This window comes from Agelaius phoeniceus, chromosome 9, assembly GCF_051311805.1.
Source record: "Agelaius phoeniceus isolate bAgePho1 chromosome 9, bAgePho1.hap1, whole genome shotgun sequence".
NCBI classification, from domain to species: domain Eukaryota; kingdom Metazoa; phylum Chordata; class Aves; order Passeriformes; family Icteridae; genus Agelaius; species Agelaius phoeniceus.
In genome coordinates, this window is record NC_135273.1 from 34,057,634 (window position 1) to 34,076,234 (window position 18,601).

Genomic DNA, 18,601 nt, shown 5'->3' on the forward strand with positions numbered 1-18,601 from the left:
AAGGAAAAGGTTTGGCATTGAAGGTTTTTATAAAAATATAATTATTAATCCTGTCCCAGGGCTCTGCGACTCCCCGATTCTGCTTTGGTATGTCACTTTTCATTCAAGGTCTGTTTTGAATACACGTGTCCATAAGAGCTACTGAAAACATCCTGTGCTGCCAGAACCAGGGTGCAAAGCAGTGGATTTCTTGAGGAAGGAGGTCAGATTACTGGATCCCTGTTTAGGCTGTTATTTCTGGAGTCAAGAGAAGTGGCACTGTCCTCAATCGTTCCCGGGACAAGACTGCATCCCAGGCATCTCATGCTGCCCTGGGATGTCAGGGCAGACAGGAACACACAAACACACACTTCACCAGGGGGGCAGAGCCAGCAGAGCACACACAGTCCCCTGCAAGCACCACAATGCAGGAGCACAGCACTGCCAGGACACCCAGCCCAAACACGCAGTGTCCTACCCGCTGCCCCCTCTTCCCTGGCAAACCTGGGGGGCCCATCCTCCCTGGCACTCCAGAATCTCCCTTGGTGGGGAAGAAAAGAGACAGAGAACGTTGTGTTACACGGCTGTCACGTGCTGTAACATAACCCAGCCAGCCTCACACGGGAGGAGGCAGCTGCTCCAGGATGGAGAGGGATGGGGCAGTGCTGAATGTGTAGGCAACCCCAGTGAGGGGAGAGATGAGTGAATTTGACTCCATGTTCTTAGAAGGCTAAGTTATTATTTTGTGTTACTGTATTATATTAAAGAATACTATACTAAAGAATAAAGGGTACAGACAGAAGGCTACAAAGAATGATAATAACTCGTGACTCTTTCCAGAGTCCTAACACAACTCGACAGTGATTGGTCATTAACTAAATACAACTCACATGCAACCAATCAAACAATCACCAGTTGGATAAACAATCTCCAGACCCCATTCCAAGGCAGCAAAACACAGGAGAAGCAATCAGATCATTATTGTTTTCATTCTTCTCTGAGGCTTCTCAGCTTCCCAGGAGAAGAAATCCTGGCAAAGGGATTTTTCAGAAAATGTGACAGTGACAGGGCAGTACTGCCCTGGGAACTCACAGCAGGTCACTCCACACTGACACAGGAGGGGACAGCCCTCTGCAGGGACATGGGAAGGCTCTGGGGCACAGAAGTGCTGGGAGGCACAAGGGGGACAAGGGAAGGGGCAGAGGGAAGTTGGAAGGTATTCCCATGGACACACATGTTGCTCTGATTTTTTTAAGTTTTTCTAAGCCTTCTGATGTTTACATTCTTGCAATGAACTTTCTCACACACTTTCTGCAAATAACTTATTGCTTTGCATTCTTTTATAAAAGAAGAAAAATTTGATGGACTGTTGGTCCAGTGTCATTGGAGAGGTGGCACTGTCACCCTCCAATCCACTGCCACTCTTAGAAATCTATAAATGTTAAAGTCAAAAACTAAAGTCCCCCTTTTTTACCTTGAGAAGAGCAGTGTGTGCACTTTGTGTTATTTCATGCCCTGCAGTGACACACAGACATGAGCAGGAGGAGGGAAATATTTGCAGTAAGGTCTCTTTCTCACTGGGTATCACTGTATCCTACTACCAATTTGCTGAGAGTGGCAGGTGCCATTAGGGCCTGGATTTGGGCACTGGGAAGCACACAGACATTCCTCAGCTCCCTCAGCTGCTCAGAGAGGGCAGAAATACACAAACCCACCCGAAGTGCATGCTCAAAACCTCCTGAGAGTACCTTTTCTCCTGGAGTCCCAGGCTCGCCCTGGTGAGAAAGAGACAGGAAAGTAGAGTGAGAAACCAGGAGGAGAGAGTACAAATCCTCCTAAAGCTATCAGAGTGGGGAAAAGAACATTCATCTATGGGGGCCTTAGCTGGTAAGTAAAGGCTGAGAGTGCTTCAGTTGCGAATTTTCGTGCCTGGAACCTCTTTTATCTTCATTAGCCAGCTCCCAGGCTGCCATAAGAAAGCACCAAACCTCAGACTCACAGCTTCCATAGACCAGAGTAACCACCTTGCAGTACTTGCAGGTGTTTACCAGATCCAAAAGAGCAGAGCAAGACTCGTGTGCTGGCACAGAGGAATTTGCCACTCCCTGCTCTGCTTTCCCAGGAGAGGAGCAAGGCTGCGGGTGCAGCCGGGGGAGGCTGTGCCGATCCGAGCTCAGCAGACCCGGGGCGAGGCTGCACGCAGGTCTGGTACCTCTGCCAAAGGAGGCAGTTCTGATATTCCCCATCAGTGGGAGCTGTCCGACCATTCTGCAGCGCCCTGCGCTCTCCCAGCTCCAGCCCGTGCCCAAGCCGAGGCACTGCAGCCCAGAACTGACCTTCATCCCTGCGGCCGCCATCCCGGGAGCGCCCTGGCAGAGAGAGCAGAGACAGCAACACCTTGTTTGAAATTAATCGGACACACATTCTTTAAAACGAAACAGTATCAGTCCGGTGAAAGTAAAAACGTAAAAATCCACATCTCCTCCTTTCACAGCTCAAAAGTGATGCTGGAACAGCACACAGCACACATCTTCATTCCCTGAGCAGCTGTTCACCCATGGCAGTGGCTCTGGGTTCCAGAAAGCTCTTCCAAAGGCAGGCACCATGAGCACAACCCAGACAAACAGACTGACACCCCCACCACCCCTGGTTCAGTCCTGCAAGTGAAGCAAAGGCCAACAAGCAGAACAGTGTCAAATAACTGAGGAATGCAAAGACAGACCAAGGACCAAACCCCCTCCTCAAGGCTTGAGCCCAGATAGCTCAGCTCAAGCATCCTGAGAAAGGCTGGCTCATACCCTAGAGCCTTGGCCTGGCTATTCCCCCTCAGCCTGTTCTTATCACAGAAGACAAACCCTGCAGTAAAATGCTTCCAGGAGAGCTCTGAAGCCAGACACCTTAGAGGAAAAACCAGACTTCCAAGCACTGCAATTCAGGTGTCATTCTGCAGTGCAGAGCAAGCCACCACCATGGGACCCTGGAGTGTCCCTGCCCTGCCATCCAGACAGGTGCCTCAGGAGGCAGCTGCTCCCACAGGGACTGTCACACTGCCCTCAACAGCACTGATGCAAAGAGCAGGTTGTCCCTGTCATCCATCCTCTCTGAAATCTCTGTATCCCCTGTGTTAGCATTAGCCAGGTCCTGGTTAGAAAAGGTCCAGTTAAAAAGGCAATATAAGGGATAACTAAGGAGGGGGGAGGGAGTGAAGTGGTGTTAGAAGTTGGGAAATATGAGGGGGTGGGATGTAGCACATGAGGCAGTGCAGAGGACTGGGAGCCAAGTTCAAAGTGAAAAAAGCTGATAAAAGTTCAAACAAGGAGGAGTGGGGAGCCAGAGAGCAGCAGGATCATACCTCTCAGCTTTCTGAAACAGAAATCGGGGACAAAAGCTAAAAAACACAAGGACAGAAGATGGAGATCAGGGATTCTATGCAATAAATGGGGGAAAAAAGCATTCCAGACTGTCTCAGGGTCAGTAGGTTTTAGCCAATACAGGCTGGAGTCATGAAAGGGATAACGTGCAGTAAGTGCCTTTGGTTAGGACTTTGTAGAGCCTTGGGATGCCTGCTCCTCATTTCTCAGCCTTCAAACAGCAGTGACTGCAGACCATGTTATTTTCTAGTATTTACCCTCAAAGTGCAATGCACAGACATGCAGGGCTGCTCACACACTGACCCTGATTCATTGCTGTGTTAGCCCAGGCTCCCACCTGGGCAGCCCTGCTCATCCCAGCTGGGCTAACACACACCTGCAGTGCTCACCTGGGACAGTTTCCAAAATGCCAATTCCCTACAAACATCACAACTGGCTGCTCTCACTGGGTAAAGCATTAAGATCCTGATGTTGCAAGTCAGCATCAGACTGGGCATGCCATTTGCTCTGTAAACACATCTTCCCCCACCAGCGCCTTTGTGAATTAGGCCCTGAATTTTGCAATTTAGAAGCATGAATAATTCAGCTGAGGACAGTCACTGGCTCACAGACACACACACACAATGCCTGTGCATCAGGGGTGCTAGGGGTGAGGTCAGGCAGACAAGCATCACTCCCCTGGTCACAAGGTACCTTAGAGCCATGTCTTCCTGGCAGCCCTGGCATGCCTCTCTCCCCCTGCAAGCAGAGCAAGACACACAGAGAAAGACAGCAAGAGACAGGAGATGAGTCCTCCCAGGGCACAGGTGATGAGAAACCCTCCTGAGTGAGGTGAGGCCCTGTCTTCCCCACTGACTGCCCTAGCTGGGGCCATTGCCCATCAGTTCCCTCTGAAGCCTTACAGCAGGACTGACCCCACTGGAGTGCCACAGCCTCCACACCCTGCTCCCACATCCCAGCGTGCTGGGGGGCACAGGGAGGCACTCAGCCTGCAGTGACCCTGGCATGAACAAACCTATTTGGAGAGACACACAATCCAAGGGTTGCCTTGTGCTGTTAGCCTGAATTTTGTCTGCTGATAATAAATATTTTTATTTTCTGCTGGAAAATAAAACATCTTCAGGCAATCTGCATACTGCTCCAGTAATTTTCTTCTGGGTGTTTATTCCTTGCTTGGAAGGGCTATTTAGCAGGGATATACGTGTGTATATGTATATATATACACACACATATATCCCTGCTAAATATATATATGTATGTATGTATGTTTTTTTAAAAAAATAACTTTCTGTAATTACAGCATCCTGTGAACTATATTTTGTAAAACACTTTCTAATATAATATCCATGACCTAGTGTGGGCACCTCCTGCCCTATTTTCAGCAGTAAGTAAAGCAATAATTAGGAATACTTTGTACTGGAGAACGTGGATTGGTCTCTCTCCTTCCCAACTATGCTCTCTGTCTTTTTTTAAGTGAGACCCAGCAGGGAAGACTGATGCTGTCTGCTGGGAGACACCCACCCTGCTTGCAGAGACCATCCCCACAGGGCAGCCCAGCCTGTGACAGCAAATTCCCCTTCCCAGAGACTTTCCTGGAAGAACTGCCTGCTTGAAGAGCTGTTTAATTCTTTCACCCTGCAAAAGCAAAGCCCCCTCGGTGAGAGGGAGCTCGGTAACCCCCACAGGGGCAACTCAGAGCAATCAGCTCCCGATGATGCTGGCACAGCCCCGGGCAGCGGCGGGATCACACAGGCACTAGCGCTAATTAGAGAGGGCAGCAACAAACGTGACACTGAGCCACTGAGGAACAGAAAGAAACCCAGCGCCGGAGAAAAAGCAGGAAAAACAACTCTGCGGAACATCTTTAAACCCTTAAGTGCTTGGAAGCCATGGTAGCACAGCGAGTACCCGCTGGGCTGCTCCCTTTGTGATCCCCGGTGCCGCAGCCGGGCAGCAGCAGCCGCCCACCAAAGGCAGCCCCGGAATGGTGCAGCCAAATCCAGCCCACCAAAAGCAGCCCCGGAATGGTGCAGCCAAATCCAGCCCACCAAAGGCAGCCCCGGAATGGTGCAGCCAAATCCAGCCCAGGAGAAGCAGCCCCGGCATGGTGCAGCCAAATCCAGCCCACCAAAAGCAGCCCCGGAATGGTGCAGCCAAATCCAGCCCACCAAAAGCAGCCCCGGGATGGTGCAGCCAAATCCAGCCCACCAAAAGCAGCCCCGGGATGGTGCAGCCAAATCCAGCCCACCAAAAGCAGCCCCGGGATGGTGCAGCCAAATCCAGCCCACCAAAAGCAGCCCCGGAATGGTGCAGCCAAATCCAGCCCACCAAAAGAAGCCCCGGGATGGTGCAGCCAAATCCAGCCCACCAAAAGCAGCCCCGGAATGGTGCAGCCAAATCCAGCCCACCAAATCCAGCCCCGGAACGGTGCAGCCAAATCCAGCCCAGCAAAAGCAGCCCCGGAATGGTGCAGCCAAATCCAGCCCACCAAAAGCAGCCCCGGAATGGTGCAGCCAAATCCAGCCCACCAAAGGCAGCCCCGGAATGGTGCAGCCAAATCCAGCCCACCAAAAGCAGCCCCGGCATGGTGCAGCCAAGTCAGGAGCTGGGTACCAAAGGCAAAACACCCAGCACAGCTCCCCAGGAGGCTCCTAAGCCTCATGCTGGTTTAGGAAGCGTCTCCCCTGTGTCTCTGGGAGAGTTAGGCTACACCTCTGCCCCTCACACAGAAACCTCACACCCTGCTCTACCGGCTGGGAGCAGCTTTATCCCCTCTGGCTGCCTCCTGCCAATTAAAGCAGACACCCTTCTTTTCTCTCTTTGCTGTGAGAGGCAAATTATCAGGGGTTTATTAAGAGAGGCTGTGGGAGCTTTATGGCTCCTTCTTCAGAGCATGAGAAAAAGCCTTATCCTGGGGATCTTTCAGGAAAAAAAGTAAGGAAACATAAGTGAATGTGACAGGCTAGGGGCACTGAGTGAAATGCTCATTCGAGTGGCCCAGGTGATCACAATCACTGCCTAATGACCTTCATGAGACACAGATTTAGGTCCTTACATGATCAAAGTACAAATGGTGGCCACAGAAAAAATCAGCTGAGAGACAATCTAGGTTGTACTGCACCTGCCACTGGGTGGGGAGAGGGGGTTGAATGAAAAAGGGCTCTGTGTGATACCAGGAAACCTCCTCAGGCCAGAGATATTCTTTACTGCTAGCCAAAGCAGTGCTATTCCATGCAAAATTGGCCACTACAGCTAACCTATGAATCATGGTGTTTGCCCAGGGCTCCTCAAAGCAAAGAGAAGGTAAAGTCTAGTCTAGGTAATTGGATCCAAAGTCAGAAGATTTAAAAGTCTTCCAGAGAGTCCCAATCAATCCTCCTAGGTGGGAGGACAACAGAAAGAAGCAATTTCCAAGGATAACAAATACATGTGCTGATGTTGGATGCTCAGGAGCTGCTACTGAGTGAGGTCTGGCTGCTGATTTAAGAATGTGTCTGCACTTCTCTTTCAACTCCTCTGAGCAAAAAGAAAGGAAGTCAAGAGAAAAGTGACCTTGACAGTAACAAATGATAGTCTGTGTGTGAAAGAAACTGCTGCTTTGGGGCTGCAGAGGTGCTCCTTTGGAGCTGCAATTTAGTGCCCCAAAAAGTCTGGTGGGTTTCATCTCTGCTCTTCCTGAAGGGGGGTGTGTAAGACATAAATAAAGGGCCAAGTAGCAAGATTGTGTCTCCAGGGTGGCCCCAAGTGAGGGAAGGCTCTCACCCTCTGGATGACCCTGAGACAGGACTGGAGCCTTCCCCTTTGCCAGAACCCACATGAAGAGCTGGCCAGTGCTTGTACATGGGCATGAGCAAAGCAGGTGTTCCAATGCTAGCAGTGAAACATGGCAGTTCCAGCAAGGCCAAAACAGAGCTTCTCCCTTCAGCCTTTTCTCCTTCCCAGGCAACACTCTGAGTTCATTCCTTCAGCTCAGTTTAATGGGAGACATGCTGTTGAGAGAGCAGCAAACTCCAAGCCCTCAAAATAACCAGTTCTGGGTGCAATTCCACCTTCATTCACACTGGCACAATCAGGAGCAATGCCTTTGTGCTTGATGGAATGACACTGATGTGGAGATGGACACAGAGAACTACACGCTCTGCAGTATTTCTGAGAAGGTCTTTTCTTGTAGGAAGAGAATCCCTGCTGCTCCATCCAGCTATGAACCCAGAGCCTGCATTCCCAAGAACATTTCTTTAAACTCCAAGTAATGCACCCTTGGTAGGCTCTGAAGGGGCCTTTTCTCTCTTCAAACAGCAATCCACCCAGATGGAAAAGATATAGAAAGTGTATGTGCTGCAGGATAAATGAGCTGCATGCCACACACTAAATACTTGAAATGAACGTGTCACAGTTAATGCCTTTCCAAATATTACAGGACCAGTCCTTCCTCACAATGTCTAAGATGTATGGCATGACACAGTGTGCTCTGACTGCCATGAACGCTTGCCAATGTTGTAATGTTTTAAGCACAGTCTACATTGAGTAATATACTTTAAATATATGGGCACAGTAAATTTCAGTCAAATAGATAACATCTGGGCAGAGACCATGTGAGCCTGTAAAAGTGTCCAGAAACAGACAGGAGAGCTGGTGCCAAACCTCAGCCTGAATGGTGGAGTTGGAGTGGATTTGATGCGTCAGCTAACCAGATTTTATGAGGAAACCCCAACCTAGCCCATCAAATAGGGAGATGTAACAAATCACCAGCAAGCTTCATAGCCAGAGAAATAGAGAAATGCCTTTGGTAAGAATGGAATTCCACTGAATGGATGAAGGCAGCCTGAGCTGGGAGTGCCTGTCTGTGGCTAATCAGAGCACAGATGTGTACTCCATCAAACACCCCACAGAGCTGCCTTGCACCCAGCTCCCCTTACAACCCATCAGCCCAAGCAGCAGTATCTCCCAGGTGATCTACTGTGAGTTAGGAAAATGTATTTGTCATGCCTACCTTTATGCCAGCATCCCCTTTTTCACCCTGCCCAGCAATGGAGAGAGAAAAGGGGGAAACAGAGAGGGACGGTGAGCATAAAGGGAAACCAAGCAAGCAGGAACAGCAAGAGATAAAGTAGCCAAAAGAGGGGTGTGATAAATGCAACCCCAGCACCCCAGGTCTCCTCACAGCAACATGCTACCAGTCAAGCACTGGCTGCAGCCCTCCCTTCCCTCCCAGGGAGTGCAAATGCAGTTTAGGTCCTTGGAGTGGATGCTGGAGGCTGCCCATAGTAATGATTTTCTACATGATAAGGGTGCAGAAACCACTGAAACATTTCATGGTCCAGAGTACCCTCATTTTCACAGCCCTGATGCAAAATCCTTTAAAGGCTGGGTTGGTTTTATTCCTTAATGGGGGACGGTGTAATTCCTGGTTCAGGACAGCATGGAATCACCTTGGCCAACAATTGCCCAGACTCTTCACACAGGAGCAAGTGTTCCTGTCTACGTGGTTCATTCCAGGCTCTAGGGAACTGTCTCCAGCCCCTGGCCTTTGATATCCCTTTAGGACAGGCTTGTGCCACTTATCTGCCCCCTCTGACTGCAGTTCAAGGGTTACCTTGGGGCCAGAGGCTCCAGGGAGGCCACGGGCACCAGGCAGGCCCGACTCACCCACCTCACCCTGAGGAAGAGAACAAAGAGAACAGTGGAAGAAGCAAACACAGCAGCAAGAAAGGGAGCTGTGGGTTGCCAGAAAGGACAGCAGAGCTGTGAGAGGTATGTCCCACACTGAGGTGTCCCACACACACCAACCTACCCCTGTGTCTCTGTGAGAAGAGCAGATATTCAGTGTATGAAATGCATGCAGTGAAGGGAGCACCATATCTGAATTAACAACTTTCCTCAATATTTCACCTTCTTTTCCCTGCTGGTTAGGATTTGGTGACCTACATTGATCCATTCCTTCCAGCTTCCCCAAGGAAAGCCTTGGGCTCACCCTTGCAGCCCAGGGCAGGCTCCTGGCTCGGCAGGGATTGAAGCACACAAGTTGGTTCATGTAAGAGGAGCTGCTGGGAGGGGCCCTCGCTGGGAGGTCGCTGCCCAGAGCCGCCCTCCCTGAGCACACAGGACAGGATGGGCCCCTGATGGAAAACCTGTGGGTTCACTGGGAAAAGGGGCAATAAATTGTGTCTGTCTGCAGGATTGGGCTGTGGTCTGCAGGGGCTGTAATTTCCACTTCCTGACATTAGAAAAACTTCTCAGTTTATACAGAGCTAATTAAAAAGCTCTCAGGTCTTGCCATTTTGCTTGCAGAGCACTCATAAAGCAACGTGGAGATAACAGGGGACACAGGGCTCCTTCCTGCTGGGAACATTCACCTTCCCCTTCTCCAGCTGACATCTCTTTAGCAGTATCTCTCCATTCCCTCTCTCCTGTTTGATCTCCCTTTGTGTCTTTCCCTTCCTGTCTCTTCATTACAGCCTCAGGGCTTGTCAGCCCTGCTGTTAATCAGCTGCTGCTGAAGGCATTTGGGCATTGCCAGCTTCTGCCTTTTAACCCAGAGCAGGATTGACTCTTTTCTGTATCCCAGAGAGCAACAGCCAGGGATTTATCCCTTTTCAGCCTCCCATATGGGTTTGAATGCATAAGAAATACATTTCAGCCTGGAAGTGGGTGTAGAGGCACGCACACAGAGGGAGATATTTGCTCCATAGCTGCTGGGGAGTTAAAGACAACTCTGGGCCCAGGCTCTCTTTACACAGGTAGCAGTAGGGAATCTGTGGGCCTGCTGCAAACCCAGCAGGAGCAGGGCTCCACAGGAGGCTCCAGCATAATCCACAGATTTTCAGCCATGATTCCAGAAAGCATCAATGCACTTAATTCATTAAACAGCATGGGAGCTTCCCTCCTTACCTTTCTGCCAGGGTATCCCTGAATCCCAGCATCTCCCTGGAAAAGGCAAAAAGACAAAAGAAAGTGAGGCTTGGCCTGAGAGGGACAAACCTCTGCTCTTTTCCCTCTGGTATTGTTTAGATGGGAGAGCATTCCATGGGGAAAATCTGCCTTTTACTCACAGTGATTCCACTGAGCTCCTGTCCCTTCAGACCCACAGGTCAGCATTACTGAACTGGGCTGAGCCCTGGCAGGAAAGCCCTGGCAGACAGCTAACATGTGTCAGCTCTGTGCCCCAACTCCATGGTTCCTCTCTCCTCACCCTGGCTACATATCTCAGATAAAAACAAATTATGTTGGGTGGCTGCAGCTGAAAAACAACAACAACCACCCCCTCCCTCACACTTTGGCAAGTGAATAAATGGGAAACCGTGGCAGAGTTAACAATAGCATTGCAAAATCCATTCCTGAAGCACTGGGAAATGCTTTGAGAATGGAAGAAGCCAATAAAGCTGTGTGTGGCAAACAATTTTGCAAGCTGGGCTGATGAGGCGTGCCTGGCTCAGTGGAGAGGCAGCTCAGACGCGTCGCCTGGACAAAACCCATGAGTCAGCACAGGGGCTGGGCCCCAGAGGCAGTGCTGAGCTGGGTCAGAAATCCTTCTCAGCTCTTTGATGTAACCTCTTTTACCCCTCCTCCATCCATCAAAATGGATTTGTCCTCGTCAGGAGAGCCCATCTCTGTTCATCATCTTTCTACACCTTTAAGTGAGGTGAGATGTCTCACCTTTGGTCCAGGAGGCCCAGGTAAGCCCTGTGGATAAAATCAAAACAGACACTGGGGTTGGAAAGTGTGACATTACATGGACAGCAGGGTGATGGGGGGATGCTGGCTGGTTTGATTCAAAACACCCCTTAGAGATTTGCACTGGTGAGCTCAAACATCTCCAATCTATTCTTCATGTCGATATCTGAGTGCGTACACCCAAATAAACTTCTGCCCACAGTGCTCCATCCCCCCAGGTTTGTTCTTGCTGAATTTGAAGACTAAAAAGCTGTTTTCCCTTATGCATTATGCTCCAGAATCTTTTTTGCTTCTCTGGCTTGCTTGGGGAACTTGTTCCCAGCCCACTGCAGCTCTGGAGTAAATCAAGCATTTGCAGCTTCCTCTGGCAAGCTAAACAGAGAGCATGTATTAACAAACAAACCACTTCTGTCTCTAAATGAGAAATAACCAAACAATTTACCTGATATGAACCATGAAGCATACCAGACATACGTGTGTGTAAATATAAATAAACAAAATATCTATGCAGGAGCTGCCTGAGAGCAGGCAGGGAAGGAAAACTGCTCTAGATATGCTCTGATGCCCATGCCACCTGCTTTGGCAATTCAGGTGTTTAGCCATCCTGTCCTTGCCTCCTCAGAGAGAGATGAAGATGTCTCAGAGAGAAATGAGGGTGCTGACCCCTGTAATGTGTGGGGAGAGGTGCATTTGCCTCCAGGGATGAGACTTGCTTTTCCTGCTAGCAGGCCTTGAAAATTCTTGGAGATGGAAGCTCCTTTAATTCCCAGTGGCTGCAGAGCCAGCATGGCACGCTGGCTCCTGCAGCTCCCAGGAACAGAGCTGGATTCTGGTACCCACCTTTCCATCTCTGCCAGGCTTTCCAGGCTCTCCTGCTCTGCCCTGTTGCAAGAGAGAGGTACATTAGCAGCACTTTCTGTCCTCTGCCCTGCCATTCAGCAATGGTTTTATTTGATAAGTGGTGCTTCTGCTCCCACCCTCCTCGGCTGCTTGCTAGGACAGGGACTTCAAAGGGGTGGCAGGGAGCACAGAAATTACACCCCACGTGTTACTTCCTCGCCGGGGCCATCTGCAGGGACTGAGGAGGAGGAAATGAGCCTGGTGTCACCCCCTGTGTGTCCAGATAGCACCAGTGCCTCTCACTCCCCTCCTTCCCCAGAACTTCTTCCTGTCCACACATCCACATTCTCTGCAAGCCTCCTGTCCGTGGTTACCTCAGCTTCACTAGAAGCAACAGAGGCCAGAGGAAGCAGCCTGTGCCCTAGGGGATGGGGAAGCAGAAGGATTTCAGTTTTGGTAAGGACTTACAGGGGGTCCAACTGGCCCAGGACGTCCTGGGATTCCTTCAGGTCCAGCTGGTCCAGGGGGCCCTGGTGGACCAGGGGGCCCCGGGGGACCTTGGATCCCCGCCTGTCCTTGTTCACCCTGCAGTTTGTAAAACAAGAGTTACAGCAGGCACAGCAAACCCTTCACACACCCCCCAAAGGGCCCAAGGCAGGCCAGCCTGACTGAAGCAGAGGAGATAGAAGCAAGTCCCAGGTTACTGCCAAGAGAGGTTTCCAAGAGTGATGGAGAGCCTGCTGAGGACACTGGGCTGCCTGGGAAGCAGGAGCCAGCACCCAATGGTTTGCAAAGACATCTGAGGTCACCTGGTCAGAGCTCCCTTCTAGAGGGATCTAGTGATGACAGAGCAGTCCAAGGAGACCTTTTTCTTCATTGAGCCAGCCAAGTAAAATTTATGTGTCAAAGACCAACATCTCGTGAGTCTCTGAAGAGGCTTTCCAAAGCACTTGACAGTCACATGTGAAGCAAAGCCTCCCGTGACGACACTGGCACTTCCAGGCTAGAGCCACCTCAGCCAGTTTTTCCCCATACTATATTTGTTGGACAACACTCCCTCTGTTTTGCCAAGGACCAAAAGTAGAAATGCCACAAATCCCAAAGAAAATAACACGATCAGCATGGCGTTCCTGGAGCCCACCCAAGGCAGGCCCATGGACACCAGGCAGAGCCTGTTTTTCTGAGATTTAACAAGGCAGTGCCTGCTGAGCCACCTGCCATTTTCAGCTCTGTGAGATGGAGCTGTTTGAGCCAGTTCCTCCCCAGGCCCTCAGTGGCCACTCGTGGCTCATGCCTCAGCAATGTCATCTGGGGCTGCGCGTGGCACCGAGCGGCACAGAGGAGACAGTGGGTTGGAAGCAGCACGTTTGAATACCAGACTGCTGATCTAGAATTGATGAATCCAGCTCCTAGGGCACTGTGGCACCCGTGCTAAGCTCTTCACCCATTAGGCTCACCTCCCTAGATAAAGTACCATGAGAGCCTACTGCTAGTGGTCCAATTCAAATCTGAAAAACTTCCCTTGGTGGATCCATGGGAAGCTAGAAACCAAACGTGGCTGTTTCTCAGTTAAAAGTCAGTGGGTGTGCAGTTGGGTCTCTGCTGCATTTATCCTCTCTCCAGCCTTACACACTGGAGGAAAATGCACAAAATCTGTCCCCTGCATTCCTACCAAGTGTGCTGTTTATCCTGGCTGCCTTTAGTAAAACATGCAGATACAGGGATGTTTGCTTTATTTAGAATGATAAATGAAAGTAATAAGCTGCAAATTTCATCCTTTCTGCCATGAGCTCTATTTAAAAGAAAATTTCCAACGCGTGGGCCAGGCTCACGAGAAGCTGGGTGATGTGTGGAGCAACAGCCCTTTCCTTTCCTGTGCCTCACTGCCCAACCCTCAGCCCACGCTGGGAAGCCTGCAGGGCCAGGCAGGAGGGGTGCCCTTGCTTCTCCCCACTTTTAAAGTGGATCTTCATTCATCCTGTGGCCCTTGCAAGGGAATGCAGGTTCTTTTCTAAGCTTCCTTATCCTCCATACTCAGTGCTATTCAACTGTAAATGGTCTCATAGCTTTTAAATATGGAAGGTAATTTGGATCTAATGAAGATGTTGGGAGGACACTGGAATATATTTCTAGATTTCCTCTTGCCTTGCCCTCTCATTCCACCTTCAAAGATTTCCCTCCCACTGCATCTTATAACACCCTCAGCATGGGTGCACCATGGGAAGATAAAGGGGGCTTTGCCCATCTCACTTTGGCTCTCTCTCCTCTATTCCCACCTCAGCTGCTCTCTGCCAGCCCAGTCCATGCTCCAAATGTAGGGCACTAAAATGCAGCATGGTGCTGGAACAGGGTGCTGGTAGGAGAGATGGCAGAGCAGGAGCCCTGCCCCAGCACAGGGAGTGGCTGCAAGGAGCTCACTCACCCAAAGTCCTGCTTGCATCACCCTCACTCTGCTGTCTTGGGCACAGCAGGCTTTGTTTAGGCAAGTGCCCATCCTTGCAGATCCCTAAACACACAAAGTGTTAGCACCACATCATTATAGCCTCATTAATGTGTTCAGCACAAAAGGACCCCCACAGAGCTAGATGGACAGTAAGTGGATACAGTAAGTGGGAGATCAGGTGTCATTTTCCTCAGTTGTCATTCCATATTTTTAGCTGTCGACTGGAACTATTTTTCAGTTCTTTTAAACACCAGTCAGCCACCCTGCCTGCACCCCAGCAATGCAATGCTTGCTCAGCCTCCTCAGACAGGACCCCACTCAGGGCAATGTCAGCTAAGCCCCAGCCCTTGGGCAAAGCACTCCTGACGATGTGCTCAGAGCTAGCAGCAGGATTTTCCTCTCTTCCAGCTGCTGGTGCTAACATCCATTCTGCAGGCTCACTTTTTTCCTTAGTACTCACAGGCTGGGCTCCTGGAATTGCCTGGTGCTGGCAGATCTGTAGGTGCAGACCCCACCCTGTTGCTTTTAGAGAATGAATACAGCAAAGGCAAAACAGATCATGGCAAAACTCCGGTGAAATTTTCCTCTGCGGACAGAGGGAATTTGCAGCCCTGGCTGACGACAGGATGTAGGGCAGTTATTCAAGTTTCCCACTTCATCCTGGAGAGGAACTTCAGCTTTCAAAGCCTTCCCAAGAGGTCAGTCCTTGGCCTGGCTCTCCAGACTGTCACTTTGAAGGGCAAACAGCGCAATCCGTGGGGCTCTGTGTGGTGTGAGGGCTGAATCGATAGAAACTGAACTGAAACCACGGGTTCACGTGCTCAGGATTTATCCAGAGCTGGGCAAGGACCAGGCACTTCATGGTAAAGGTCTCGTGCATCCTGCAGTTCCCTGCTGGCATCCAACTGTCTAGACAGGCAGCAGGGTGACAAAACCCAGGCACTTAATAAAGAGTGCCCGGCACACTTCAGAGGGGTAATTGCAGCAGTTTGTCCACACAGGAAAGCTAATCCCAACTGATGGAATGAGGGAGCAGAAAGTGGGCTCATTAAAAGCCACATGAACTCTGACTATGGACACTCTTATTCACTATTCATATGTCCGTAATTCACTTTATGAATTCATTCCCAAAATAAACTAAACATGAATTATGGCTCTGGAAACCAAAATAAATGTGTTTACACAAAGATTTAATGCAATTTAATGAAACCATTCTAAGAGCTTATTTAAACACATTTCCCCAAGTGCCTCAGACTAGACTAGCCCTTAGAAGAAGCGTTTGCCTATTCATTCATCTCAGTTAAATTTCACAGACATTAGATGAATTTCAACAAGAGGCTTCCAACCTCTTCTGGAGATTGAATATGCAGGAACTGACTCCTTAAGGGAGGAGGCTGCTTGTCGACAGCCCCAAGAACAGCTTCATGGCCCATTTCTTTTAGTCCAAAAATCTGGCTTCACTGCATTTCTTTTTAGCAACATTATCACATCAAAGGTTTCCTCCGCTTTCAAGAAAGTCCCTCAGCTCTGCCTGAAACTCTTGGAAAGCCCTCTGTAGGGGAAGAAAGACAGGTAGCAAGCTGATTAATTGCAAGCATTGGGATAAGCTCAGAAACAGGCAACAAGGAGGAGAAGTCTACCTGGAAAGTGCGTCTCTTTATGACCGGAGGTGGAGCCAGCCGCACTGAATTGAGGAGAGGCAGCAGCTGAAGATCAAACCAGAAGGTCACAGGGCAAAGGAGGCCATGAGGGCATGGAGAGTCAGAGAGCAGCCAGGGAAGAGACCAGAGAAGAGGGGAACAGAGAGATTGCCATGAAAATGAAGCCTGGCAGGAGAGCAGCGTGGGGCAGGTACCTGCTGGCAGACCTCTGAGCTCCTGGTGCTGCTCACAGGGGCACCCACCAGGGGCCAGCCTGCCAGGCGTGGGGTGCCCACTCTCCATCCCAAAGCCCTCACTGCACAGAGCTTTCACAGCTCCCTCTGACTGGAAACAGAACTGAGCCAGGGGATCTCTGACTCAGCTCTGCTGATCTCCTTAGGAAGTGCTCACTGCAAGGCATCCCTCGCTGGCTCTGCTGGGTGTCCAGCCATGGGACTGTTTCTCTTAACTTCTCATCATCATCAGATTTGGGGCATCTATCAGAATTACAATTTCCTCCAAATTTTCCAAGTGCAGTTTTCTAGCTCTCTTACAGGAAACCCAGTGTATCTCCAGGCATCTATCAGAATTACAATTTCCTCCAAGTTTTCCAAGCGCAGTTTTCTATCTCTCTCACAGGAAACCCAGTGTATCTCCAGGTCTCACCCTTCCTCCAGGTGTGGAAGGGAGCAGAGAAAGGCTGGCTGGGGTCAGCACAGAAGTCCTGGCTTGGTTCACTTAACTTGGCACACACAACTACCATGGCCAAGGGACAAGACCAGGCCTTGGAGCTGGACACCTAAGTAGGGCATTGCCCTGGCAGCCTGTGCTTTGTTTTTCCTTGCTCAACAGTATCATCACCTTCTGACTGCTTATAGCCAGGAATGCTGCCTTAGGGCACAAAGCTGACCCGGACACACAGAAATCAAATGCACTAAAGCTCAGGAGCATTTGTTCATCCTTTTGCCGTATCCAGTTTCCACTTGCATGCACGCTGCTGTCACCCTGGCACCCACCACGTCGGCTCCAGGCCCAGGAATGCTGCTCTGGCCTGATCCACTTTCCTGTTCCTATCAGTTTTCCATTGAAGCTGCTCTTGATTTACATAGGGAGAAGTGAGAGAGCCTTTCTGTGCTTGGGCACAAAAACGTGCCCATGTGTGACATTGCCCCACGTGAGCTGTGCACTCAGATCCCAGAGGTGTGCCCACAGGTGTCCCACCACAGAAACCATACACTTCCAAGGAGCACATTTTATTCTCTTTAGACATTGTACTTCATGTGTGCAGTGAAAGCAAGGATCCAGTCCTGATGCAAAGAGAAGCAGTAACCCAATTTTGCAGCATCATGATTAGGCAGTTGTGTTCAAATGCACTGATCCAGACAGCCACAAGCACTCACTCCAAAAGCAGTGCTGCTGGAAATTCAGCTGGGTTGATTTTACCCAAAGGCAAACCTCCTTTTTCTAAAAGACAGTGCAGGAGGCCCCTTAGCTCAGGAGAGCCAGCTAGGCTGGCTTTGCCTGGCTGCTTAAGTGCTGAAGGGTATCTGAAATATCATACAGCTTACAGGGAAGCTGAGGGGGGATGCTGGAAAGGATAAGGAGGAAAATGGAGAGAACCAGTCCTGAAAACAGGCAAGACAAGACCCTGCAATGGAGTCAGGTGAGAAGAAATGTGAAGGCACTTCCATCCAGCTCCTGCCCTGTCCCCTCTGTGTTCCAATGGGAAGTTTTTTCAGAAGGCAGTGTGCAATATTGGATCTGCAGCCTCAAGGCTTTGCGTCAGAACTGGATCCCCTGAGAGCGCTACCCACAAACCTTCAGCGTAAGGATCTGGTTAGAGCGCAGGGCTGCAAGTGTGGTACTTAGGTACTCCTGGGAACAGGGAACACACACCACACAAACAGGGTCAGATACACAAACAGCATTTCTGAGAGCCAACGCAGCATGGATGGTCCCCCCATTTCCCTGAGTGGCACTTGGCAGCGGCCTGAGGGGCCCTCTCACCCTGAATGGGCAGCACCCATGCATGGGCTCACCCCTCACAGCAGTGCAGGCCACACAGACTCATACAGACAAAAAAATAGGAATCTACAAGAGCCAAGGCACATATCCTAACCTTGTATTTCCTTCCTAAGAAAACAAATATGAAGCAAAACTGAAACAACATCCCCGGTTTGTCAGGATGCTGGATTTCATTTCCTCACCCAGAACATCTGACAAAGACTCTTATCAAACAGAAAAGCAAGAATAAGTTGCAATTCTGTCAGCAGTGTCACATTTTTGCACCAAGGCCCATCCTAATTTTCATTCAGGGAGGAAGAAAGAGAACTGCACCTTCTTCTGGCTGGTCTGTGCCTCTGGCTCCCTGAACTTGCAGTTCAGGACAGCCTGTCCTTGGGTTGATCTGAGGACACTCACCCTTCCCGTGAGCGTGTCTCAGCCATGAACAACTCATGGGCTTTTTATAATGTTGAGCTTGGTGCCTCATGAGACCAAAAGTATCTCCATGAGAGGCAAGGAAACGCTGCCAGGATGTGAGGCTTTGCACCTACCCTTTTCCTGCAGCTCACCAGCCAGCCTACAACCCCGACCCACCAAACCAGTGTGCCTGAGCCCAGGCTATTCCCAGGGATGCACCAGCTCCCTTCCCAGTG

The 18,601-nt window shown here is 50.2% G+C and overlaps 1 protein-coding gene across 12 annotated transcripts in view; it reads right to left on the bottom strand.

Annotated features, from left to right (window-relative positions):
• The window catches only part of COL13A1 (collagen type XIII alpha 1 chain), a 54,390-nt gene that overhangs the window by 24,441 nt on the left and 11,348 nt on the right, over nt 1–18,601 (bottom strand). For 6 of the 12 annotated variants that reach the window (XM_077183517.1, XM_077183514.1, XM_077183508.1 and 3 more), the window contains exons 9-19: nt 15,945–16,010; nt 12,330–12,446; nt 11,862–11,903; nt 11,004–11,030; nt 10,239–10,274; nt 8,944–9,006; nt 8,341–8,367; nt 4,044–4,088; nt 2,316–2,348; nt 1,728–1,754; nt 458–520 (exon numbers count right to left, since the gene is read on the bottom strand). In XM_077183517.1, coding sequence (XP_077039632.1) covers nt 458–520; nt 1,728–1,754; nt 2,316–2,348; nt 4,044–4,088; nt 8,341–8,367; nt 8,944–9,006; nt 10,239–10,274; nt 11,004–11,030; nt 11,862–11,903; nt 12,330–12,446; nt 15,945–16,010 — 546 coding nt within the window. Of the gene's footprint in view, nt 1–457; nt 521–1,727; nt 1,755–2,315; nt 2,349–4,043; nt 4,089–8,340; nt 8,368–8,943; nt 9,007–10,238; nt 10,275–11,003; nt 11,031–11,861; nt 11,904–12,329; nt 12,447–15,944; nt 16,011–17,762; nt 17,820–18,601 lie in introns of all 12 variants that reach the window. The other 6 variants (XM_077183520.1, XM_077183511.1, XM_077183510.1 and 3 more) reach the window with 6 other exon arrangements.